The 27,862-nt window shown below is 39.3% G+C and overlaps 1 protein-coding gene across 4 annotated transcripts; it reads left to right on the top strand.

Annotated features, from left to right (window-relative positions):
• The first annotated feature begins 946 nt into the window (after positions 1 to 946).
• On the top strand, positions 947 to 20,402 carry LOC104902637 (uncharacterized). 4 transcript variants are annotated; one of them, XM_057391670.1, is made up of 12 exons: positions 947 to 1,282; positions 1,461 to 1,609; positions 2,645 to 2,727; positions 2,824 to 2,899; positions 3,059 to 3,126; positions 5,591 to 5,708; positions 8,396 to 8,592; positions 8,675 to 8,758; positions 9,441 to 9,587; positions 10,299 to 10,407; positions 10,499 to 10,618; positions 19,870 to 20,402. In XM_057391670.1, the coding sequence occupies exons 2-12, from the start codon at positions 1,522 to 1,524 to the stop codon at positions 19,938 to 19,940; spliced, it is 1,161 nt and encodes a 386-aa protein (XP_057247653.1). In that variant the 5' UTR covers positions 947 to 1,282; positions 1,461 to 1,521; the 3' UTR covers positions 19,941 to 20,402. The 4 variants fall into 4 exon arrangements, with proteins under 4 accessions (XP_057247653.1, XP_057247652.1, XP_010688789.2 ...); XM_057391669.1 differs by having other exon boundaries at positions 948 to 1,282; positions 1,464 to 1,609; XM_010690487.4 differs by having other exon boundaries at positions 949 to 1,282; positions 1,464 to 1,609; positions 8,411 to 8,592.
• Positions 20,403 to 27,862: the final 7,460 nt, after the last annotated feature.

The following is a 27,862-nucleotide window of genomic DNA, read 5'->3' as shown; positions in this document are numbered from 1 at the left end:
CAAAATTCCGGCAGCGATGCAACCGCTCGAGCCTCGCGCACAACGCTTCACACGCCACACACCCACACACGGTCGCGACGCTTCGCACGCCACACACGGTAGCCTCGCCTCGAGTCTCGTGCACCCTCTCTTCGCACAACAGCAGCGACGATTCGTCGCACAAGCCCACGTCGCACAGCACGCGACTTAGCACCGCCTCTCGCACGACTCGGACCGACTCGCCGAGCACTCGAACCACGGCACCTTCACCCGCATAAACCTCGTCGCACACACTCGTTCGACTCCACCCTCGACTACGCGTCGCACAGCTAACCTCGACTGCACCGCTCACTCCGACTTCACCCTCGACTTCGCGCACACTACACTCACACAAAGTACACGCACCCCTTCGAAGGCTGCCGTCAGGGAATGGGTCGGGCCGGCCCGACACGAGGCCCGACCCGTTGTCCGCTATATGAGCCGCAGGCCTGTCACGGTCAAGAAATTTTATTTTCGGCCCACACTGGCACGAGCCCGCGTGGGCCGGCCCGCGAATCAAACGCTCCTTTCCTTTGTTTTTACCCTAAAACTGTCAAAAATAAAAAAAAAACAACATAAAACATGGCCAAGTCCGTGGACAAATTTTCGAAATTCCAAGCCCGACCCGCCACTCATGCCACCATTTACTCAAGCCTGCGGGCCAAGCCCGTGAACAGGCCCGGCCTGGCCCATTCCCACCTCTAGGTTGTATACTTGTATTGTATTGCTTGATTTGATTCATTATAGTTTAACCAAAAATGAATTTGATTTAATTTTGTTTTTCTTCGATAACTAATGTAGATATATTTTTTTGACGAGAAAAAAAAGAGAGGTACAAAGGTAATTATAACAAAAAAAACCTTCCTTTGAAAAGACTAAAATGCCCCTATTAGTGACCCACTCTCAACATTCAACCAAGCTTAGAGAAAAGGAACTCTCCGACCCTCAATTACATTTACAATTTAGGAATTTACAACTCTCTCTTTCTCTCTCCAGATTCATCCATTTCATTCCAACTTTCCATCTAACAACTTCACTTAATCTCACAATTTCCATCTTCAAATTACCTCAATTTCCCCCAATTCAACGAGCAATTAAGTAGAACTATAACGGCCGAAATTAAACTTCTCCACGCGATCGAAAACTCCGATCTTCCACAAATTCGACATGCAAAAATTGTGTAATTTAAGCTTCACAAACTTGGATCTTCTTCATATTTGAACCAGAATTCTGAATTGCAGAAACCGTGTAAGAAGTTTCTTAGGTAATAATTTACGTGTTTTCATTTTCTTGTATTAGCAAGCTCAAAAACTGTCAAATTTTCTGAATTGTTGTAATTGAGTTGAATTTTATGATTTAAATTGCAGTAATTAGTGATAGTAGTTTTTTAGCTGTGTTGCGACTGCATTGCAAATGTTTATATTGTTAATTTTGATGTTTAGCAGGAAAATTGAATTGAAAGGGGGGTGTTGAATTAATAATTATCGGTGCCGGAATCCGAAAATGGGGGTGAAGCAAGCTATAAAGAAACTTGATGCATTTCCTCGTGCTGAAGAGCACTTGTTGCAGAAGACACAATCAGGCGCTATTGGTATCCTTAAATCATCCTTCTTTTGATTTCTAATTTTGATTGCTAGAATTGTTACACAGGTTGATTGTAGATTGGATTGATTTCAGTTTCAAGTCGTAATATCATGTCCAAAATCCAATTTAGATGATGTGTTTTTCGTCGGATCGTAGGTGAGTCAGTTTCGGCCTGCTATCATTTGAATTGGGATCGTTAAGCATGTGAATGTTATTTCATTTTAGGTTATGGTGAGATTTCGTTCTAGACGGATGACACTCAGTGAGGACTGAGGAGTGTAGGATGAATATAGAAATCCGCCCTCGACACCAGTAGAAAACTCCAGTGAATTATTATAGATGAGTTGAAGTGTGAAATAGGGTCTATACACCAAAATTGAGTTTCTTTGTGGGGAGGTAACAGGATTCTGTTTCCAATTGGTGAAACCTTACCACTACTATATACCTTTTTTCTTCCATCCAAGAACTATCTTGTATATTAGGGTTGAAGGACTTCCTTAATTAAGATAAACTTTTCAATTAACACCACCATTTGATGGTTTTTGTGAGAATTAGACGTTTAGTATGACTCACAAAATGGCATCCTTGTGTTGTTCTTCTTACTTCCCCATTAATTGGTTTGGTTTTGTGGGTTGTTACATAACGTGTGAACCTCATGGTAATAGATGATAGTGTACTAGTGTTAGTTGATTAAGTTGTTTTATATGCTAGCTGACTATCTGCTTAAACATACACTTTTTAAGGTGGTTGTTTGTAAAGGTGGTACAATAGATGAAAGGGGGTACTCCACAGTTTTCTAGCCTGATTAAGCAAGGGTGCTGAAACTCTTTTGTTTGAGTAGTTTACTAGATGATATGATGAGTTGAGCAGTCCTGAACCCTGAACCACCAAGTGAAAAGTGGTTTTCTCTTGCTCCTAACACGCTAAAGCTAAAGTTTCGTTGAACTATCTCATAAGCTAACTCTGCTTTCTCTTTATCTCGTTTTTTATGCTTAGAGCCTTATTTTGTACGGATGTCTAACCTATCCCTTTGGTTATGCAGTGTCTATCATCGGCCTGGTTATTATGGCAACTCTGTTTATACACGAGCTTAGATATTATTTGAGTACATATACAGTTAATCAGGTGAAATGTTTGTCACCCATTTCTGCGTCACTTTTTGGTTATTTTACGGCCATTTTGTTTTGCTTTGTGTTTTGATTGTCTTCTGCTTGTCTGTAGATGTCCGTGGATTTGAAGCGTGGTGAAATACTCCCTATACACATAAACATGACGTTCCCTTCCTTGCCATGCGATGGTTAGTACTTAATGGGGATATTCTGATTCTGATGTTTCTAATTAGCTGACAGTGACTTTTGTGTTCTGTCCTGGGTTTTTTAAATCAATATTTGTACATATTGAATTTGACATTCTTATCTGCATTTGGTTTCTTCATGAGTGACATCTTTTTGTGCAGTTCTTAGTGTGGATGCTATAGACATGTCAGGAAAGCATGAAGTGGATCTTGATACAACTATATGGAAAGTATGTTCTGCTTTACCCGAGTTAATGGTGTTTGCTGGCTTACTCTTCCAATCCTTGTTGCTATTCCTGTTTTCAATTTTGTCACTGTTGACTTAATTGGTTTTATGGTCCATAAACTTTGTCTGTGTGGTTTTGCTGTGCTTTTTTTCTTCAAAGCTTTGAGCCAAATAATATACGATTGGAGTTGGTATCTCATAGTGTATGGATGTAGTTGTCATGAAGAGGAAATGATTGGAATCTCTTGCTGGCATATATGTGTACCTTAGTCGCTAGCCTTTTGCAAGATTTATTTTCAATTCTAAAGACAATGTCTTTTCACAGGCCGAAAACATCTACCCTAAGTTATGTAAAAGCCAAAGGTTATACTTAACGTATGCTAAAAGACAAACAATTAAATCCTAATTCCTGTAATTGCAGTTTGGTTCAAGTCTTTGAACGGAAGGCTCAGCTGTGCTCGAGAAAGTAGCCATGAGTGAGATGAGAGTTGGGCCTGACAAAGAAAGAGGACAAGCCAAAAATTCTGATTAACTTGACCAATAAACTGAAAGAATGGTTATACTAATTGTTATCGTTATTGGGTTTTTGGTTCCACTAGAGGGGGAACACTAGTTATTGTGAGATTGAGGGGGATAACATAGTGTGATATCAAAGGGTTGAGGACACTTATAATTGTGTGGAAATAGTTACCTGCAAGAAATGGAAATCATTACCCCATACCAAACATGTAAATAAGAGTGGATTTTTTGTTTCGTCCAACACTCAAGAATCTCATACCAAACAACATGTAATGAAAAATGGTTGTTTGTTTCCTTTCCAACACTTAAAATCTCATACCAAACATGCTTTAGTTGTGGGCTTTTGAAATCTTGAACATAAATTAGAAGCAATGTCTTACCAGAATACTACGGAAACACGTTAATACAAATAGCTGATTCTTGCCAGCGATATTTTTGTACACAGCGTGTAAAGTTCATGCTTAAGAAGTTATTGTTTTCTGACCTAACTCTTTACTTTATGCTAAGAATCCACATAGCTTGGATACAGTAGTAAAGATGATTAACAAAAGAAGATGAACTTTGATTGATAAAAATTGCATGAAATAGAAGGATAAGCACAACTTTTAAGAGCCTTTTTCTCTTCCAAGTTCGAGACGAATAAATAGTAACTCTGCATAATATTCATTTTGATTTCTCTCTCTGATCTCCTCTGTTAACAGAATCTGATTCTCTTTTTTCTCTCACTACTCTAACTAAACTCGTGTCTTCCTCTTCAAGCTAACACTGACCAACTCATTATGCAATGCCTCCACATTAAACTAGTTCATTGCAATTATCCTATGTTGAAGTCAGAACTGCTAATTAACTAACCTAGTGACCTGAATAACTACAATTGGACAAAGCATATCCAAAACGCTGCTGTGAAGATTTTCAAACTTAGAAATAGTTTGCTTCTGTTTATTCACAAAGCTTCATGGCATGTGCATCTGTGAGAACATTCTCACGTAGCTGCTTCTATATTACCTCACATCTCGACGTAAATAGCTGCGAGTTATCTTCGTGCAAAGCCATGTAAAACTCCTGCGCCAATTTAGTGTAATATGTGCGGACCCACAGCTGCTGGTTCCAGTTTTACTACTTAACTGTTTGCGCTTTACTCACGTCTCCCTGTACAAGTTATGATAAACAAGATATGGAACTAGATAATGTACACAGGTCATCTTGATACTACAGTACTGAAAAGTTGCGTGAAAGAGCCACTAAAGTTCATAGATTCGTGTTTCAAAAAGTTTATTATTGAAGCTCAGTAATGCACATGATGCATCTCTCGGGACACATTAGCATTAGCTTCTGATACACTTTTGAAAAGCAAAAAACAACTGAAAAAAGAAGCTGGCAGTTGGGTAAATATACTGGCTAAGGGTTATATCTCTTTTAGCCCCTTGGATCGAAATTTGAAAAGGAAAGTTGGGGAGATACATTAAGCTCCATTTTAAGGCAATGCATTATTAGCTGGTTTCCATAATTTTACGCATTGCAAGGGAAACATATACTAGTATTCCACTTATTGATGTTAGCTTGTTTGTTAGTGCTTTAAAGTGGTCAATTTTTTTTCTTGGAACTTTCATGGCTCAAATAGAAGAATAGCCATTGCAATGAGATATATGGAAGACTCACTGAGGTTTCCTTTGACATTGATGTCATTTCTGTAAACTAATGTCTAGTTTAGAAGGAAATCAAATAATAGAAGATAGTATAGACTATAGATTCTTGTCACCATTATCAACTTGAATAAATCTTGATGGATATATGTGGCTTCATATTTGATAAGAAGTGCAGCCAGCTTAATGAACCATTTTATTTTAGTCCATTAGATTTCAAAAGTTAAGAACAGTATATTTTGATCCTATTCGATTCTGGGACAACTATGTCCTAACTCCTAGGACCATTTCTTTGATATTTTGCAGCTTCGCTTGAGCAGTGATGGCCATATCATCGGAACCGAATTTTTGACTGACTTGGTGGAAAAGGGGCAAGCCCATGACCATGCTCACAGCCACTCGCATGGCCATGCTCAAGATCATGGTATTACTTTAGCTCATTTTAACTCTTATGTGTGATGAATCTATCAATGATTGTTCATTTTTATATGTACTGCGTATTCCTTGTAGGGTAAAAAACTATCAAATGGATTTTAGCTATAAATATAGTTAGGGTTTTACCAAAAGTTTGAAATTATTTTATTTTACTTAAAAAGGGTAATGATGGACAAATGACTCGGTCTTCGCCATATAGGCTGTTGAGGTTGAAAATATTAGTTTCAGTTTGTTCTATTAATTGTCGATAATTTTCAACTTTAACAAGCTTTAAATCTTCAGTCTTGCAAATTTTTATCCAGTGATTTGGCATGGAGTTTTGCCGAGAAGAGCTTGGTGTTGAAGGATATAGGGAGGAGGACAAAGAACCAGACAGGAAAGGGAGGAAATACTTTGTGTAGTAGAAATAGTGTAGTTAGTTTAGTGTTTATGGTTGATGTGGTCCATACTCTAAATTCCCGGGCCTGCAGCCATCAGAGAGGTAGATTTTACAACGAATTGAAGGCTTCATTGGGAGGAGCTAGGCGCTTTTTTTGTTGTGCCAGACTCACTTAAAACCATAAATAAGTTTCTAGTTTGGGTTTGTTTATCCTTTTTCTCTTGACCTATTCTTTTTAGATGAAAGACATAAGGTTTTTGTCGTTATCCTTCCTGCGCATATCATCTAGTTCCTCTGTTTTTTAGTTGACCCATATCCTTTAGGTACACTTGCCGAGGCACTAATTTGAACCTTAATATCTCTAATTATCAATGAACATTAATTACAAAAAGTTAGATTTGTGGATAATATATATTGAGACAAATCTAACAAGATTCCACATGACTATATTTATAATTAAGTACAAATCATAAGAGATAGTCAAAGTTATGTATGCGAATAGTGTTAAAAGTCAAAATGAGTCATCTAAAAAAAGGGGGGAAGTATGTCATAGTATACAAATATATAGTACTAGTTCCAATCTATATAAATTATTCTCAAGCTATTTAGCTGGGAACTTTTAAACAATCAACACTAGTCATAGAATTATTGGAAAATATTACATGAAGTTTAGAAGATTAGTGCAGACTCCAAAACATGGGAATGCTACTTTTTTCAAGGACTTCCTAATGATTCAGTCTCCTGTTTCTTAGAACGTCTCTTTTTCAAAGAGTTTGATCTGGAGGGAATTGATGAGTTGGTCTGTCAACATGATATGAGCTCCTCTTTTTCTGTTGAGAGCTGCTCCTAATATATGGCATTGAGGATATTCTTAAGAGAAAAGTTTTTTACTTTGCAAGCCATTGTAGCTTGTGGCTTGAGAAGGATGAGTCTATTTACTTTCTTTGGTCCTGGGTTCTTTCTCTTTGGCACTTATTATTAGCCTTGTTTTAGCATGAGCAGCGTTCAACCTTGTTTTGTGAAAGATGTCATTGTAGCTTAGAAGTGAAGGATCTGGTTGCTGAAGTGTGGAAAATAGTTCTGTTGGCAATTTGGTGGTGCACATGGACAGAGAGAAACCACAGATTTTTCGAGGGTATAGCCTCCCCTTCGTCAAGGTCTTTTGTTCCTTGTAATAAGGCTTTTCTATTGTTGGGAATTGGTTTCAGGTTCTGACTTCTGAGCGACACTTATGTTCCTTGCTTTTGTAGATATGTTACTCCATTATAGTTTCAGCCTTTCAGGGCATGAGTTATTTGTCCTTCTCCCTTCCTTTGTACATGGGTGACTCCCCCTTGGTGTCTTTTTATCATCTCTCATTATTTCGTCTCCTAAATAAGTTTACTTTAGAATTTATATTCTTTCATAAGGAAGATCTTTTTTTTGGTATTTCTGAGAAGTAGAAACTAATTAATTGTGTGGGGCAGGGTCTTGATTTCATTTAAAGTCAAGTTTAGATAACTCTTAGTACCTTCTGTTCTAATGTTCATTTATTCTAATGACAATTATATTTCCTCCGCTTTTTTTTTTTTTTACTTGCATCACATAGTATGGGCACAATTATTTAGGAGAGGAGAGAGTTGAAAAAGGGACCACATGTGCTAGGAGAGATAAAAAGATAGCACATTGCCAATTTAGGAAATTATGCGAGTAATTTGCATTTCCATTTTAGGGAAATGATGCAAGTATAAGAAAATGGAGGAAGCATAATTTTGGCATGAAGAACTATCTTACATAAGATAATAACATCAATCTACATCTCAAATCATCTTGTTGTAAGGCTCATTTATATCTATATATCTACTTGGCTACTCCTTCTTTTTCTTTTTTTTGAAATTAACATTAATTCATTGATTCAAAGTCATACGACATCTAAAGTAGAAGTCAGAACTAAACAAATACATATCAAAATGAAATAAATACAATTCTAATATTATAAAACCACGATCGTTGAGTAGAGCTAACACTTTTGAAAACCCTTGTCTTTCACATCGCTGTCTGATGCCGCCTTCTGCAAGGGGGTTTGTCGATCTTTTGTAGTATCTACTTGGCTACTTGTATGCATCATGTGTAAAGTAGTGAGGCTCAAATTTTTCCGCCTTTCTTTTTCTTGACCAAGGCACTTCAGGAGTTCCATCTCTTTCCATCAATAAATAATATAATAGATATCAAGTTCCCATTTGAGAAGATTTGGTAATATGTTCTCTCTTTTGAAAAGGTTTTGCTGTGAATGTACACATGGTAATTATAGTCTCAAGAACAAATTTTGACAGGTCATGACAATCATAAGCAGGAGGATTCGAAAGATCAGCCTGATCATAAAGATGAGCATGGTGATCATAAAGATAAGCATGAGGATTCAAAACAGAAAATTCATCTACAAAGCTTTGATGAAGACACTGAAAACATGGTAAAGAAAGTTAAGCAAGCAATGGCAGATGGAGAAGGATGTCGGGTACTTATACCTTTCACAACTGCTCTTCTTTGTATTTTTTTTCCCTTTAGTGAAGTAAATTGTGACCTTATTTCTTTCACAGATCTATGGTGTTTTAGATGTGCAAAGGGTTGCTGGGAACTTTCATATCTCAGTTCATGGACTGAACATTTTTGTTGCTCAGATGGTGAGATATTTATGATATATAAATTTGACAAGAATTGATGCACTTGAAACTTACATTTTTGTAGATGTGTCTGCTTAACTCTCGAGTTATTTCTTGTATAGTTTTGGTTGTACTGATGAAGTTCGTCATGATTGGTAAATGGAGTTAAAATCATTTACAGTTTCCACATTAGATTGCTTTATGTAAGTGGAACACGCCACCTTTTGCTTCTCAATGTACATTAGCTTTGGGAATATTGGTAACCTGATTAATAGAGGCATGCTCATAGTTTAGAAAAATGCAGGGAGTAAAGAAATTGAAGAATGGCTGATACATTATTCATAATAATGGAAGTGTTTTCAATTTGTAGCTTGAGATAATCAGACTATGCATAGAGCTGAAAATTTTCAGTTAAGAGTGCACTGATATGTGATGATGACGTGCTGTAGTGTTATAGATCAGGGAACGGAGTGACAGCTGATGCATGATTCATGCAGGAAGACCCCCTGCCCTCCTCTTGGAAAAAAACAACATAAGATAAAGAATATTAAAAGGGTGGAAGAAGGGGGAATGTCATCCATGCTCTAGTAGAGATCTAAAATCTGCACGTTGGATCTTATTGAACTTCTTGTGACTCATTGTGATTTCATTGTTCATTCTTAGCATGAAGAGTGATTGCCTTTCCCTTCTTTTCTTTTGACAGATTTTTGATGGATCTAATCACGTGAATGTCAGCCACATGATTCATGATTTATCATTTGGCCCAAGTTATCCTGGAATTCATAACCCGCTTGATGGGACTGTTCGCATTTTGCGTGGTACAAGTGGCACTTTTAAATACTACATAAAGGTATGTTTGGGACTTTGGGTGTCAATTTAATGTTGCTAATGCCTAGTGATATATTCGGCTTAACAAACATATTTGCAATAATTATGTAATCTTGAGCTCAAAAAAGTTCTATGTGACATGTCGACCAATGCCCAAGCTTTGTATTTTCGTTTAAATTTTGAACAGTCTTGATTATCAGGTTTCTTGGTGGTTCTTCATGCCTTCGTTCTCATCTATTACTATTTTAAATTATTTGTTCCTAAATGGAGCTTAAGTCAATTGGAGCGCTCTGTGGTCTATTTCCTCAGTTGAATAAAATTTCCTACATTGCATTTTGGTGTCTGACTGTTATAACTCACTATAGTCAACAATTGACCTGTGTATTTGTTACAAAGTAAATGCTCTCATCTATTATTAACCTGGGTTTTTATTTCATGTAATGTGAGTCGTTAAACCATGGTTCTTTATGACTAGTTTGAATTGTGGTGCTGCTTGCATCGAGGCTACTATTTGTCAGAGTTTTCACTTTGATATGGCAATACTATATCAATTGCGACTCTTAATCAACTTTTTTCACACTTGTTAGGTAAACGGTAAGTGAAATTTTTGTCTGAGTGCATCTAATGTAACTGTCAGATAATGTGGGATATTTCTAGCAGTCACCTTCTTTCTAATTCTGTCACACGACAGTTTGCAACTTTACATGACTACACTTCATCTTTTATGTTTTAGATTGTTCCTACTGAGTACAAATATATCTCAAAAGATGTGTTACCTACCAACCAATTTTCCGTCACAGAGTACTTTTCACCTATGAAAGATTTTGATCGAACATGGCCAGGTATTCATTGAAGCAGTTTTTATATGCTGGTTTTTCATTTGTTTTGCCTTGCACCCTATGTTTCTAAATATCTTTGCATCATTTTTGGCAGCTGTCTACTTCTTGTACGATCTATCACCTATCACCGTAACAATCAGAGAAGAACGCCGCAGTTTTCTTCATTTCCTCACACGGCTTTGTGCTGTGTTGGGGGGTACCTTTGCTTTGACAGGTATGCCTGTGTCCTTAAATGTGTTTAGTTTTGGTATTAAAATATATGACTGGTTATTTTGATTTGTGTTGCACAGAAAAATACATGAATATATATAAAGATTTTGAAGTTCTTTTATATTTTTGAAATAAAAATACAAGTATTTGACATCATGTGAAGATTATACACTTTACTCACATCCATAAACAAAAAAATGGAATAAGACAAACATCCCTTTTACTTTATTATTTTGAAGCAGGATCAGATGAAAAAAAAGCAAGAAAACGAATAGTGAATAAGTAAAGAAGTTGAATAGGGAGACAGAAAATAATTGTATCCACGAGCTTTCCTTCACCCCTACCCGTACATCCATACCCCAATATCTCACCCCCATACTGCTGTATCAGACCCATGCTTTGTGGCTCTCTCCTTCTCTGTAACATGCAACAACACTGGCAGCTGTGCAAATAATATGGTGAACTCGCATCACTTAGGCGAACATCCCCAACTTTTCTCTTTGCTTGTGAATTTAATGCCTCAATTTTCAGATCTAGGGTTTCAAAATCCTAACAATAGTTCTCCTTCTTTTCTCTTGAATTGACTGCAACAACTCCACCACCTCGCCCACCTATTCTTAGAACGTACCACAGACGTGGCAAGGAGAGCGCAAAGCAAGGGAATGGGGAGTAACGGTCAGCTGCAAAAATCCAGTACAAGTCAGAGAATTTCAGAGAATATGGTATAGTCACAGGAAAATATGAGCTGGAGGGTGAGGTGTCCTCTATGAGGTGTCCTAGTAGGTACTAGAGAATGAAAGCTGTAATCTAAGCTATAAATAGGAGGTAGATTGGAGAGAGAAGGTATCCAGAAATTTGAGTATTGTTTAGAGTAATTAAGGAGAGATCTTGGCCTCTCGAAAGCCTTGAAGTATCTTGTAATTTCCCTATTTGAGTAATCAAAATATCCCTCAGCTCTCTGTGACATAAATTCCAGCTTCTATCTCTGTGTATTTCGTTTGCCCTCGTAACAACTGCGCTAAGTTGTTACAACTTGGTATCAGAGCAGGTTAAACCATGGCTCCGGCGACGGCAACCCATAATGCTCAAAGGTTAGACCGAATAGAGGAAGAGTTTGTGACCCTAAGGAACACCATGGCAGAAGATATAACCACAGCAGTATCTAAATCTGCAATCGAAATGCAAAACACCATAACCAACCAAATCCTGGCGAGTTTGGAGGCGTCCACCAAAAGGCTGGAAGATCGGATCAGCCGTTCTCGAGAGAATCAGGAGGGGATGATCGAGAAAATGCGCTCAGACCAACAATGATTTCAAGATGAGGTAAGAACCTCGTTAAATCCCAGAAATCCGACTCACCTACCTCCGAGAACTCAGGAAGGAGGAGGAACTCAGGGTGAGGGATTCGTTCAGGGAGGGAATCGGGAGAATAACCTCGGTGGAAGAAGGGAAGAGGACGAGTTGTCTTTCGGTGGAAACCCTGACGGAGGCGGACCTAACGTACCACACTTAGGTGGCGAAGGGGGAGGAATAAGGCCAGGCGAACCACCGTGGAATGAAGTACACGGGGGGTGGGGAGGAAATATAGGAGGAACTGGTTGGGGTGGTCTGGGAGAAAACGGTGGAGGCCATGGTGGTTGGGAGTTTCGAGAGAGGCGAAACGGAGAAGGTGGATGGGGCGACCCAGGATGGAATAACGGTGGAAACGGAGGGGGTGGAGTGCACCGCCAGGGGAATGGTGGATGGGAAGGAAATGCGGAAAGTGGTGGCGGCTCCGGCTGGGGAGGTCCGGGAGGAGGCAACCGGAGATATCGGAAGCTCGATATGCCCTTGTTCGACGGTAAGGACCCGGATGGGTGGGTAGTTAAGGCTGAACGGTACTTCGGATTTTATTACTTGAATGAGGAGGAAAAGATGGAGGCTGCCGTTGTGGGCCTTGAAGGGGACGCCTTATCATGGTACAACTGGGAGCACCGCCGGCGACCCATTCGAAGGTGGGCGGATCTCCGAGAATCCGTTCTCCAACAGTTTAGGCCCACCAATTCGGGTCATTGTATGAGCAGTGGCTCGCAGTCAGGCAAGTGGAGTCGGTGATAGACTACCGACGCCAATTCATTAAAATGGCGGCTCCATTGGACCGGGTTCCAGAAAGAATTCTGATGGGTCAATTCCTTCATGGGCTTAAAGAAGATATAAAGGCAGAGGTAAGGCAAATGGGCCCAGCAACCTTGGAACAGGCCATGGACCATGCTTCTAGGGCAGAGGAAAAAATTAGAGTGCTAAGAGGATCTAGAATGGGCTTCTCCTCCAGCCCAAGGGGGGGAAACTCTTTGGGAGCCCAGGTGAAGGGACTTAATTATAATTCTCCACGGGCCCAAAATACAAGTCCAACTAATAAAACTTGGGGCCTCTCCCACACCTCACAATACGTGGCAGGAAATCACGCCACTTCCACAGGGGGAAATAATGCGAACCAGGCGAACGAGGGAAATACGGCGACTCACTGACCGGGAATGGCAGGAGAAGAAGGATAAAGGTTTGTGTTTCCGGTGCGATGAAAAGTGGTCAATTGGGCACCGTTGTAGGAGGAAGGAGCTTAGCGTGTTACTTACTTACGAGGAGGAAGAGGAGGATGAAGGGGAAATAGGGGAGGAGTTCGAGGAGGGGCCACCGCCGGAAGAATTTCCACCACCGCTGGAGGTGTCACTAAATTCGGTGGTGGGAATCACCAACCCGAAAACAATGAAGCTAAGGGGAGTGATAAATGGAGCTCAGGTGGTAGTCATGGTGGATCCCGGAGCAACACACAACTTTATCTCTCTAGATACGGTCGCCAAGTTGGGCCTCTGCACGAGCGACACCAAGAGCTTCGGGGTATCACTGGGAAACGGGGATTTTATACAGGGAATCGGTGAATGTAAGGATGTGCAGCTTCATTTGGAGGGATTAGAGGTCCGAGAGGATTTTTTGCCCCTTAAACTGGGAAATTCCGACTTAATCTTGGGCGTTCAGTGGTTGGAAAAGTTGGGACCGGTAATTACCAACTGGAAGGAGCAAACTATGAAGTTTAAGGTGGGAAGTAAGGTGGTGCAATTGAAGGGGGATCCTTCCTTGGCAAGGTCACGGGTCTCCTTGAAGGCAATGATACGAACCTTAAAGAAAGAGGGGGGTGGCGTGTTGATTGAGTTAGGGCAGATGGGAACACCAGAAGCAACCGGGAAGTCGTCGGCCACCGTGAAGGTAACCATACCACCCTACCTTCAGCCTATTATTACTCAATTTCAAGGGGTTTTTGGGGACCCGACAGGCCTTCCTCCACCACGAGGCCACGAACACAAGATTGTGCTCAAACAAGGCAGCGATCCGGTAGGAGTTCGACCCTACAGGTATCCTCAGTACCAAAAGGATGAGATAGAGCGGTTGATTAAAGAGATGTTGGAGGCCGGAATTATAAAACCATCCAAAAGCCCATTCTCAAGCCCGGTGCTGCTTGTTCGCAAAAAAGATGGATCATGGCGATTTTGCGTTGACTATAGGGCCCTCAACCGAGGGACAATTCCCGATAAATATCCTATCCCCGTGATTGATGAATTGCTCGATGAACTCCATGGGTCCAAGATCTTCACCAAGCTTGACCTCAAATCCGGGTATCATCAAATCTTGCTCAAACCCGATGATACTCACAAAACCGCCTTTCGCACGCATGAGGGACACTATGAATTCTTAGTGATGCCGTTTGGGCTCACCAATGCACCGGCAACCTTTCAATCTCTTATGAATGAGGTATTTCGCCCCTTCCTTCGTAAATTTGTGCTTGTATTTTTTGATGATATCCTAATATATAGCACCACTGAGAAAGAACATGAAACTCATCTGGCAATGGTTTTGCAAACACTGGAAGAACATCAATTGTATGTGAATCTGAAAAAGTGTGAGATTGGGTTACCTGAAGTGGCTTACCTGGGCCATAAGGTGTCCAGCAAGGGAGTGGCAGCTGATAAGGAGAAAATAAAGGCCATGGTTGAATGGGCTGCCCCAAGAAACTTGAGAGAATTGCGCGGGTTTCTGGGGCTAACGGGTTACTACAGAAAATTTGTAGCCCAATACGCCCAGATTGCTCAACCCTTAACAGCCCAGCTCAAAAAAGAATGTTTCGGTTGGTCTGAGGAAGCCCAGCGAGCGTTTGAGGCTCTGAAGCGGGCCATGACTCGAACCCCTGTTCTCGCATTACCAAATTTCAGCCTTCCTTTTATTTTGGAGACAGATGCGTCCGGGTTTGGGGTTGGGGCGGTCTTGATGCAAGCCCAACACCCTATTGCCTACTATAGTAAATTACTTGGGCCTCGGGCACAGGCCAAGTCAGTTTACGAGAAGGAGTTGATGGCCATGTGCTTAGCTATTCAAAAATGGCGACATTACTTAATGGGAAGGCACTTTATTGTTCGCACAGACCAACAGAGTTTGAGGTATATAATGCAACAAAGAGAGGTGGGCTCACAATATCAAAAATGGATAAGCAAGCTGATTGGGCTGGACTTTGAGATTCAATATAAACCGGGGGCCTCTAATAGGGTGGCAGACGCACTTTCTCGTAAAAATCAAGGGGAGGTAGAATTGGGGGCTACGGTGTGCACTCAAGAGATAGATTGGGCTGAGCTACAGCAAGAAATTGAGCAAGATCCGACCTTACAGCAGCTTCGAGATGATCTCCAAGGGGACGAGAAGGCCCATACCTATTATTCCTTGGTAGAAGGGAAGTTGAGATACAAGGGACGGATAGTGATTCCTAAATTTTCGAGATTCATCCCTCTGTTATTAGAGCAGTACCACGACTCTCCGGTAGGAGGACATTCCGGTGATCTCAAAACATATGCAAGAATGGCAGCTCATTGGTACTGGATAGGAATGAGGGGAGATGTCACAGCACATGTGATGAAATGTAGTATCTGTCAGCAGCACAAGTCAAGTAATCTCAGTCCCGCCGGATTACTACAACCCTTGCCACTACCCTCGCTAGTTTGGGAAGAAGTAACTATGGATTTTGTGGAAGGGTTACCTCGTTCTAAGGGGTATGATACAGTGTTAGTAGTGGTGGACCGCTTAACCAAATATGCTCATTTCTTGGCTCTCAAACACCCATTCACGGCGTATACGGTGGCGGGGGTGTTTATAAGAGAGGTGGTTAAGTTGCACGGGTTTCCTTCATCCATCATATCCGATAGAGACCGCATCTTTATGAGTTTATTCTGGAGAGAACTATTCCGTTTACAAGGCACTCAACTGAAGCGAAGCACGGCTTATCATCCGCAGACGGACGGGCAATCTGAGGTGGTGAATAAGTGCTTGGAGACCTACCTTCGCTGCTTTACTTCGGGTCAGCCAAGGAATTGGGGAGCATGGCTATCATGGGCAGAATTTTGGTATAACTCTTCTCCACACCTATCCACAAAAATTAGCCCATTCAAGGCCCTTTATGGGAGAGACCCTCCTCACCTGCTTCGCTTGGGAAGGGGCCACACTGCAGTAGACAGCCTGGAACAGTTGCTAATGGAACGAGAAGCAATATTGGATGACTTAAGATTCAACTTGGTAAGGGCCCAGCAGCGCATGAGTAAATATGCAAATCAACAACGCAGAGAGGTAGAATTTGAGATAGGGGACAGGGTGTATCTGAAACTACAGCCCTATAGGCAGCAAACTTTAGCCAAGAGGCCCTTCGAGAAATTGGCTGCAAGGTTCTATGGACCCTTTACCATTTGTCAGCGCATAGGGAAGGTGGCATACAAGTTGGAACTTCCAGCACACAGCAAGATTCACCCGGTTTTTCACGTATCGCAACTAAAGAAGGTGGTGGGAGAGGCCACACCTATATCTGAAATACCTGCTGTCCTATCTTCAGACTTAGAGTGGCTTGCGGAACCAGAAGAATTGTTGGATGTTCGAAGCACTGGCACTGATTCTGACCCTCAGACAGAAGTACTTATCAAGTGGAAGAATTCCTCAACCTTCGAAGCCACTTGGGAAGAGTTCCATTCAATCCAACTGCGGTTTCCTCAGTTCCACCTTGAGGACAAGGTGAGTGTTCTGGCCCGGGGTAATGCAACAACTCCACCACCTCGCCCACCTATTCTTAGAACGTACCACAGACGTGGCAAGGAGAGCGCAAAGCAAGGGAATGGGGAGTAACGGTCAGCTGCAAAAATCCAGTACAAGTCAGAGAATTTCAGAGAATATGGTATAGTCACAGGAAAATATGAGCTGGAGGGTGAGGTGTCCTCTATGAGGTGTCCTAGTAGGTACTAGAGAATGAAAGCTGTAATCTAAGCTATAAATAGGAGGTAGATTGGAGAGAGAAGGTATCCAGAAATTTGAGTATTGTTTAGAGTAATTAAGGAGAGATCTTGGCCTCTCGAAAGCCTTGAAGTATCTTGTAATTTCCCTATTTGAGTAATCAAAATATCCCTCAGCTCTCTGTGACATAAATTTCAGCTTCTATCTCTGTGTATTTCGTTTGCCCTCGTAACAACTGCGCTAAGTTGTTACATTGACCCCGCGTTAGTTTTGGGGGGGGGGGGGAGTCCGGATCCTCTAAAGTTTTAGTGAAACTCTACAAGGTAGATACATTTGTATCTGAGCCATACACTTTAAAATCAAAGGCTTATATTGGTGGAATGGAAAGATTTAAGAATAGATTTTGATGAGATAAAATAAGGGGGATTTTGGAAAGAGAATATATGAGCCATTGATTTTTTATTCAATGGTTGATATTGCTCAAACTCTACCTTGTAGAGTTATTTTACAATCTAGAAGGATCCAAACACGCGGGGGGGCGGGGGGGGGGAGAGTGAGGTTGCAATTTTCCTTTCAAATCTTTCCAATATTAGAAGGATATAGTTTATTAAGAGGGATTAGGAAAATATATCCCTCCCCTCCCCTTCTCAGTTCCCCCATGCTATATTTAAGCAAAGGAATATAACTACCTCCCTGTCCCTCTTACACTTTTGCTTGGATAGCAATATATGAGGGAAAGGAAAGGGAGGTATAGAGGAGGAAGGGGGAGGGGAAAGAAAGGGAAGGGGAAGATGGAGCTCCATTTCCCCTCCAAATCTCTCTAGTTTGAGAGGAATGATGTTTGTTAAAGAGGGTTGGAAAATTAACCATTTGTTCTCCCTTTCCTTTTGTCCCCGAATCCCTTATCCAAATAAGGGAACTTGTTCCCCTGATATTCTCTTCCTTCCTTTTGTGTCCATTTCTTCCCATCCAAATGAAAGTGTAAATTCCCCTATCCAAACACACTATAACATCAAAATTATTTACTAATGGTAATCCTATTTGGTAACACACATATCATCACCGTTAACGTACTGGTTAACCTCGATTAATTTACCTATTTTTTCTCAAAGCCCCATATACTCTTCCCTCTCTCCATCACCCATTGATGCCATCCAATCACCACCAGTCTTGCCATCTACTCTCTCTCATCTCTTGATCTCTGGTTAGTTTGTCTATGTTGAAATGGATTAGCGTCTTAGCAATGGGACCTTCTATGTTTCTAGCAACTTTTTTGAGTACAAATTTTGGGGAGATATAAGAACGATCTCAAAGCAGACATGATTGAAGAACCATACTAGAAATCAAAGAGAAGTTAATAGGTGCAAATTATAGGTGAAAAGGATTTCGTGACACTAGATGGACAATTGATGATAAAAGATTATGGTCGTGTTTGACAATTAGCATATAGCCGATAGTTTATATGTTAGTTGATTGTATTAACCAGGGCTAGTTTGACTAGCTGATCTCATTAGTTGTTTGTATAAAGGTGGTGTTTGGTGAGTAGTTGATTGCTAATTGATTGTGTAAATTGACCAATAAGGACATGGACATAATCAGTTTTTGTACCCGACATACGTTGGTAAGGGCAGAAATTTACAAGAACTTTAGGACAGATGTATATTAGCCCACTCATTTTCAGACCTCTAATGTCAAAAAGCTACTCCTCGATTTTTTTGAGCCCAATCAGCTATTTTAGACCTCTCTTTCTGAGCACTCAAATTAGAGACCTAACTAGTCAAATCCTTTAATATGAGTTTAAAACTCTAATGTTCTCCAAACCTCTCTTTACCCAACAATAACATATAACATGAAGGTAGGGCTCCACTCAAGTTATTCGGGGAGAGGTCTAAGTAAACAGTACGTATTTCATCTGGAATATGGCCTTGCAGATTGTTTTGTGACATTGACAAAGAATACAAATCATCAGAGAAGTTGCCAATCCACCGAACTGAACTGCAGATAGCACTTAGTATGGTTATCAAATTTGAACAGATTCCCTCTGTTTTTCGCTGACTTAATTCATTAATACAAGATGGGAGTATACAATTGAAGGTTGTGAAGTTATGGATTTGTTGATTTCTTATTGCTTTCATCAAATCGTAGCTAAAATACCAATATTATCTTTATTCATCAAAACATAGCTCTCGATTTTTTTCTTACTCACATTTCCTCAGATGTCTGTAAAATTCATTTCTTCGTGCAATCTATAAGGGTATTGCTATTGAACAGTGAAATGGGGGCATGTCTATAGTGTTGGCTGAGAGAGGGTCTGAGCAACAATGTTTTTGAGGGTGATAATTGAACAAAAATAGAGAAGAGTTGTCTTGGTCGCTGAGCGTCGTAGGTAGAGAAAAGTTAGAAAGGTGTTAAGGGGTTTGACTTGCTTTCTCTAACCTTTAGAGGTACCATGTTTATGTAAATATATTTTGGCCTACCAAATAGGAGCTTCAACGACAGAACCTAGAAGGAGTACTCAATAGAATTTCCAATATAAGAAAGAGAGGAAACCCTATGTTATCTGGACTCATATACCCATGTGCAAGTGTCTGACTCGGCTTATCTATGAAAATTTTCAATGATTTTGGCCCAAACTGAAGTGTCCTTGTCAACGTCCAAGTGTCAAGGATTTGACACGGGTATTTGAGGTGAATTGAAGAGTCCATGTAACTAAGAGGAAATGTATCAAATTCTACATCTGTATATGCTTGAAATAATTCTAGTCCTTGAGGGGGATTTGACCTTGTTTGGCTAATTGGAGAAACTTATTTGAACTTGGTGCATGGGCTCCAATTACCCTGCCGTTTTTTTTTTTTGGGGGGGGGGGGGGTCGTTAACATGAATATACTGTAATGTACCTACAATATGGGCTTATACCTCATACAAAATTCTGATACGATGCTTCATTTTTTGTCTTGCCTGCAGGAATGCTAGATCGCTGGATGTATAGGCTCGTTGAGATGGTGATGAAGCCAACTAAGAGGGGTGTTATCTAACTGGAATCCAATGTTGATTATGTGAACATCATATGCATCTTTAGTTGATCGATTAATGAAGTGGAGCCTTTCTACTGTGTCATTTTATACAAAGCGGGGAAAGAAATGCAGATCAATTCCTTTTCATATCCTCCAATCTTCGAGTGACGTTTGTAATGATCAGCTGTAAGAACGGGTCATTGTTATACAAAAGGTTATGCCATGTCCACAACCGCCCTTTAGTTTCTTCAGAATTACTACTATTCCGAATTACTACCATGTTTCAGGCTTGTATTGTAGCATTTGTAACGAAAATTTTGGTATTGATGGTGAAAGCGGAGTAAAGGTCAGAGTAGGTTTTCCTAGTGATATTAATCTTATACTATATGATTGTTGATCCAAACAAATTTATAATATATGTGTTGTGAGAAATAGAGATAGAAGTTATGCAAATATATCAGAGAGTATTGTATATTGCATTGATGTTCGGTGTATTCACAAATGGTAGTATTTATAGGCACAAATCTTACTGTGTATTTGCATAAATCAACAATAACGGCAAGAAAAACCTACCATGCATTGAATGCATGGCAGTGGACTTCACTGTGCTCAACAGTGGAATTGGTCATTCCACTGTTTTCACAACACTCCTCCTTGAATGTCCACTGATAACTCATAACAGATGTTGTCCTATTTAGAATGCTGTTAGGAAAATCCCTGTGGGAAAAATCCATAACTAGGGAAAGGAGTATAACTATAATATATCCTTATATGCTTAAAATAACTGCCTCATTAAAAACCTTGTCAGGAAAAACCCAGTGGGATAAAAACCTGATCGAAGGGAAAAAGAGTGCAGCGCATATAATACTCCCCCTGAATCTAGCATATATCATGAAGATGACGCATTCCAATTTTTCGGACTAATTCTTCAAATTTCTTCGCCGGAAGGGATTTGGTGAATAAATCTGCAAGATTCTCACATGATTGGATTTGTCGAATGTTGATCGTCCCTTCCTTTTGGAGGTCATGAGTGAAGAAGAGCTTTGGTGATAAATGTTTAGTTCTGTCTCCTTTGATGTACCCTTCGCTTACTTGGGTGATGCATGCAGTATTGTCTTCGTAGATGATAGTTGGATTTGTTGTTATTGTTTCCATCCCGCATTCTTCTTGGATATTCTTGATCATTGACCTTAGCCATACACATTCCCTTCCAGCTTCATAAAGAGCAATTAATTCGCATGATTTGATGATGTGGCCGTCAAAGTCTGCTTGTAGATTTCCAAGATATTGCAGTACCTCCATAAGTGAATACATATCCGGATTGAGACTTAGCCTTTTTGGGTCTGAAGGTAGCCAGCATCTGCATATCCAATGAGTGACGCATTGGGTCTTGACTGATAGAATAATCCGAGATCTTGTGTTCCTCGAAGATAACGTAATAAGTGTCTGACTCCATTCCAATGTCTCTTGGTTGGTGCATTGCTGTATCTAGCTAACAAGTTTACTGAAAAAGCTATGTCAGGTCGAGTATTGTTAGCCAAGTACATTAAAGCCCAATTGCACTTAGATATGGTACTTCAGGACCAAGAATCTCCTCGTTCTCTTCTCGTGGTCTGAATGGATCATCTTTCTCATTCAGGGAACGCACTACCATTGGAGAACTTATTGGGTGGGCTTTGTCCATGAAAAAACGTTTCAGGATTTTTTCTGTATAGTTTGATTGATGGACAAAAATCCCATTTCTTAGATGTTCCATTTGCAGGCCAAGGCAAAATTTTGTCTTCCCGAGATCTTTCATCTCAAATTCTTTCATCAAGTATTTTGCAGTGCTTCAAGTTCTCTAGGAGTTCCGATAATGTTCAAATCATCGACATATACAGCAATGATCGCGAATCCTGATTTAGATCGCTTAATGAAAACACAGGGACTGATTTGATTATTTTTGAATCCTTCTTTCAATAGGTATTCACTAAGACGATTATACCACATTCTTCCAGATTGTTTTAACCCATAGAGTGATTTTCTCAATTTTATTGAGAACATCTCTTTGGGCATGCAATTTTCTGGTAGTTTTAGTCCTTCAGGAACTTTCATATAAATATCTGTGTCAAGTGAGCCATACAAATATGCGGTCACTACATCCATCAATCTCATTTGCAATCCTTTCGAAACTGATAAACTTACCAGAAATCTTAGTGTAGTTGCATCGACTACTGGAGAATATGTCTCATCATAATCAATCCCTGGCATTTGCGAAAGCCTTGGGCTACTAATCTTGCCTTATATCTAGTAACCTCATTTTTCTCATTTCGTTTTCTCACGAATACCCATTTGTACCCAACTGGTTTTACACCTTTTGGTATTTGGGTTATTTGACCGAATACTTCACGTTTTTCAAGTGATCTCAATTCTGCTTGAATTGCCTCTTTCCATTTTGGCCAATCTTTTCTACGGCGACATTCATCAACTGTATTTGGCTCTACATCATTTTCATCGTATGTCATTTCAACCGCTATCGAGTAAGCAAAAATTTCATTCAAGACAACATCTTTTCGATTCCATTGTCTCTTTGTAGAAACATAATTAATTGAAGTTTCATTGTTGTCTACGCTTTCATGTTCCTTTTCTTCTGGAACACGTTTCTCTTCTTTTTGTTTTCATCATGCTCTGTTGGGAGATTTATATTAATTTCGTTCGTTGTCTCCCCTTGCCTTTTCATTTTTCTCGGTTTTAAATCTTTAGAACCGGGTGGTCTGCCACGTTTTCGACGTGCTATTGACTCATTTTCAATTGCCTTATTGTCATTAGGAATTTCAATCCGTTCCGGAGCATTCGCAGCAGGTACATGTGACTTTGTCACTTTCTTAGAATCTGTGAATGCATCTGGCAATTGGTTTGCAATACTTTGCAGATGAACAATTTTCTTGACTTCTTGTTCACATGAATTTGTTCTCGGGTCCAGAAACGACATTTGCGATGCGTTCCATGTAATTTCCGATTTTATATTTTGTGGGTCCACTTTCTCTCCCCCTAAGGATGGGAATACCGACTCATTAAAATGACAGTCGGCAAATCGAGCCGTAAATAGATCACCAGTTGTTGGCTCTAAATATTTGATAATTGATGGAGATTCAAATCCAACATATATTCCCATCCTTCTTTGTGGACCCATTTTAGTACGTTGGGGGAGCAATAGGTACATGTACAGCGCACCCAAAAATTCTCAAATGTGAGATATTCGGTTCTCGACCAGATACTAATTGTAATGGTGAGAATTTGTGATAGGCTGTCGGCCTTAATCTTATCAATGTTGCCGCATGTAATATAGCATGACCCCAAGTAGTAGATGGCAATTTTGACCTCATTATTAATGGTCTTGCAATTAATTGTAGTCTTTTGATTAATGATTCAGCAAGACCATTTTGTGTATGTACATGAGGTACAGGGTGCTCAACAATAATCCCAATAGACATGCAATAGTCATTAAATGTTTGGGATGTAAATTCCCCAGCATTGTCTAATCTTATTTTCTTTATTGTATGATCTGGGAATTGAGTTCTTAATCGAATTATTTGAGCCAAAAGTTTTGCAAATGCAACATTTCTGCTTGACAGAAGGCTCACATGTGACCATCGAGTAGAGGCATCAATTAATACCATGAAATAACGAAATGGTCCACATGCAGGATGAATAGGCCCACAAATATCTCCTTGAATTCTTTCTAAAAACATTGGAGATTCAGTGGCAATCTTATTTATAGATGGTCTGATTATCAATTTGCCAAGTGAGCATGCAGAGCATGTTAATTCATTTGACCGAGGAATTTTGACATTCTTTATAGAGTGTCCATTTGAGTTTTCAATGATTCTATGCATCATTCCTGTGCCAGGATGGCCTAATCGGTCATGCCATAGAGTAAATGATTTTCTATTATCTAACTTCTGGTTAGATATCATATTAATTTCAATCGGACGTATATCTATGCGATATAGTCCCGAGGAAATTGCTGGCAATTTTTCATAGATGTATTTCTTGCCGTTTTTCTCTGCCGTTAGGCATATGAATTCCTCTTTGTTCACCGTCATTGTTTCCAAATGGTAACCATTCTGACGTACATCTTTGAAACTTATGAGGTTCCTTCGAGATTTACTCGAATATAATGCGTCATTAATTATCAATTTTGTCCCATTTGGAAATATAATGCAAGCTTTTCCAGAGCCTTCAATTAGCTTGGCTGTCCCAGAAATTGTACTAACATTTGCTTGGAATATTGTAAGTTTTGAAAAATACTCTTTATTTTTCAATATGGTGTGTGTTGTCCCACTGTCCAGGAGACATTGTTCTTTAGTTCCAACTTCTGATGAATTCATATCTTCATAAATAATAAATACGATGATTAGTATAAGAAAAATACGTATTTTTATTAATAATAAAGGAACAAATACATGAAAGTGGATATTGAAGCAGTTTAAATAAACTAAGCACATTAATCGATTGTGATCTAAACAAACTTATTTTCAACTTCAGCATCATCCATAAAAAAATCTGAAACATCAAGGCTGGGCATGGATGTAGTGGCTTCATTAACAAAGTTTGCTTCAGCATTTTTTCCTTTGTTTTTTATTGAAGCTTGATATAGATCTACCAAATGTTTGGCAGTACGACATGTGCGGCCCCAGTGCCCAGTCATGCCACATCTATGGCAAGTATCATTTCCTTTATAGGACGTCTGCCTCTGATTTCCAGATGATTGTCCCCAATTTTTATCAGAATGTTTAAAATTATTATTTCTTGGGGAAAATCGGCCTCTTCCACGTCCACGCCCTCGGCCACGGTAATTACCACGTCCTCTCCCACGACCGTTGTAATTACCGCGTCCACCACTATGTATAGCATTTGCTTCTGTGATTAGAGCTTCTATTTTATCATCCATGAGTGGCTGAAGACCCCGTAGGTCTAAGATTATGATTTTTCAGCAAAAGATCATTATTTTGTTCAGCCACAAGTAGTACTGAGATTAGCTCAGAGTACTTTTTGAAAGCTCTGAACCTGTATTGTTCTGCCAATATGATATTAGAGGCGTGGAAAGTGGAGAGCGTTTTGTTTATCATTTGCTCTTCTGTGATGGGATGATCACAATATCTTAACAATGATACAATTCTAAACAATGTTGAATTGTAATCACTGACCGTTTTAAAATCCTGGAACCTCAGATTGGTCCAGTCATAATGTGCCTTTGGGAGAAGCACATTTTTGTGATGCCCATATCTTTCATTTAGGCTATCCCATAGTTCTTTTGGATCATCCACAAGTAGATATTCACTTTTTAAACTTTCATGTAAATGATGTCTTAGGAGGACTAAGGCTTTTGCCTTTTCTTGTACAGTCGCAATTTTAACTGATGCGGCTGTTGTAGTTGCATCCCCTTGTTGGGTTGTCACATCTTTAATTGTATGTTCCAGTCCTTGGGCCTTTAAATTCATTTGGGCGTCCACCGTCCATTCTAAAAACTTTTGCCCAGATAGATCTAGTATGTTAAATTGTCTTTTCACTAGATCTCCCATTCTTTTGACTACAAATAGGTAAATATTTGAAATTAGTAATGATGATAAATCACATATAATATTATCTCCCCCTGATTTATATCATTATTATTATAGATAAATAATACAAACAAAAAAACTAAAAATAGCGTACAACAATAATGAAGCTAAGCAAAAAAAAACAAGAAAATACCAAAAATAAAATACAACAAGTGAATAAATAAAAAAAACTTCCTAAAATGCACTTAAAGACAAAAAAAAATTGATATTCATGTGCATTTTTCGCCATTCTTCCGGGGGAAATTTTTTTTTTTTGTCTCCTATTTATGTATTAGGAGATATATCATTAATGCCATGAGGAGGAAAAAGAAACCGGCTATAAGAAATAAGTAGAGTTTTATTTTCCTAAAATCCTCTTCAAAAGAGGAAGATGAGGGTGGAGGACGGTTGTCGTCGGCGTTAAACATGGTGGCCGGAAGGTTGAGGAAGAAGAAAAAAAATTTGTGGGTTTAGAGAGAAAAAAAATCGGAAGAAGATAAGGGATATGTGGTGAAAATGGGGATGGTAATCCGCTTTTATAGAGGGTTATCCCTAACTGTGCAGTTCATATACAGTTAAAAAATATACAACGCAATAAAATTCTAATATTGACAAATATATATTAGAGCATGCTAGTAAATTGGTAATATAATATATGTAACTATAAATGCAAAAAAAGTAGAAGATTAGAGACAATAATATATAATAATGTTCTGAATGCTTGTTCCCTGCATACATACAACATTATTGCATATATAAGACATAATAATGCTATCACTTCACTAGGCCGTCCATATAGGTGGCAATAAAAAAAATTAACCTGTCCATATAGGCGGTTTAAGAGCAGATAAAATAAAATAACGTAAATAAAATGTCCTTGCCCTCCATGAAGGTGGCGTTAAAATTATTTGTTTTCTGCGTTAGTAGTATGGTGACGTTTACTACTAGTTTCTTCCTGTTCATCTCTATCTCTTTTATTACTGGGCGGAGGTTGATTTTCAGCTGGTTGTATAGGAGGGTTATTATTGGTGTTGGGAACAGGGGTTTGTGGGTTTTCTCTGGTATGAGTATTTGTACCGTTGTTACGGTTACTGGGTCGGGGTTGTATTACAGTTCCCCTCGCTGGGTTGGTAGTGAATGGCACATTGTTTCGCTCTATCCAAAAATAAATACCCGAGACAGAGACATTGTGTAAAACAATGTTAATCCCGTTACTTTGTTGGTCCATATTCGGGTAATAAAAAGGTTGGGCTTGGAAAAAAAATTTAAACTTAGAAACAAAATGGATGTAAAAATTTTAAAGATACCTCAAAAAAAATTTCCGGTAGAACACTCGTGCTGATAACGTGTTGTGAGAAATAGAGAGAGAAGTTATGCAAATATATCAGAGAGTATTGTATATTGCATTGATGTTCGGTGTATTCACAAATGGTAGTATTTATAGGCACAAATCTTACTGTGTATTTGCATAAATCAACAATAACGGCAAGAAAAACCTACCATGCATTGAATGCATGGCAGTGGACTTCACTGTGCTCAACAGTGGAATTGGTCATTCCACTGTTTTCACAACAATATGATGATTTTTGTTGAATTCTGGTATTTGTTTTTGTGACAACTGGTAAAAGTTTGTGTCTCTCAATCAGACGACTTGTTGAGGTGGGAATTTACCCCAACCTTTTTTCTACTTCTAACCCCTTTTTCCCTACTTTTTGGCAACATTAACTTTGGGTTCTTGTTTGCGAAGTGTATCAAGCTTGTAGTACATTATCTGAGCTGATTTTTCCGTACATTGAGAGGAAGAATGTGCAACGTAATCGCAATATCCTCGTATGCGAAGTGTATATGACCACTTGGAAGTCTCACTAGTTCTCAACTTCTCAAGTGTTGTATCTTTTATTTAAGCAACAGGTGATAGTTTAGTGGTACTGGCATCAACTCCGATCCCATGAGATCGAGTCTCACCCCTAGCAAGGAGGGGTTTTCAATTTTCCCTCTTTCTTGCAAGGGATTTCATCTTATCCTAAAAAAAGAAAGTGTTGTATCTAGAAAGTGTTGTATCTTTTCTTTCATTGATAATAAATGATGATAGCGATAAACAAATATTTTGAATCATTTGTAAGGAAAAAGAATCTTATGTGTCCATGACTCCATGGGAATCTTGGAAAATAATTAGTATACCTACCGAGTAATATACCCGCCACTAGTAGAGAGTAATGGTAAGTGATGATAGTGGAATCCAATTCACATTATTGATAATATTTTAATGCTTCTTATAGTAGTGGGTAGATTACCCATCGGGTAGATGTAACAATGTCCGGTAATCTTACTCTACTCTTAATTCTGATTTCTGAGTGAATA

The sequence above is a fragment of the Beta vulgaris genome, chromosome 9, assembly GCF_026745355.1.
Source record: "Beta vulgaris subsp. vulgaris cultivar EL10 chromosome 9, EL10.2, whole genome shotgun sequence".
Lineage (NCBI taxonomy): Eukaryota > Viridiplantae > Streptophyta > Magnoliopsida > Caryophyllales > Amaranthaceae > Beta > Beta vulgaris.
This window is presented reverse-complemented; position numbering and strand designations above follow the sequence as displayed.

What these genes read in the sequence shown, in the direction of transcription:
- LOC104902637 (XM_057391670.1), top strand. Translation starts at nt 1,522, where the DNA reads ATGGGGGTGAAGCAAGCTATAAAGAAACTTGATGCATTTCCTCGTGCT. An exon ending in CTTTTAAATACTACATAAAG is followed by an intron (nt 9,588 to 10,298) that starts GTATGTTTGGGA and finishes TTTATGTTTTAG; the next exon opens with ATTGTTCCTACTGAGTACAA. An exon ending in GGGTACCTTTGCTTTGACAG is followed by an intron (nt 10,619 to 19,869) that starts GTATGCCTGTGT and finishes TCTTGCCTGCAG; the next exon opens with GAATGCTAGATCGCTGGATG.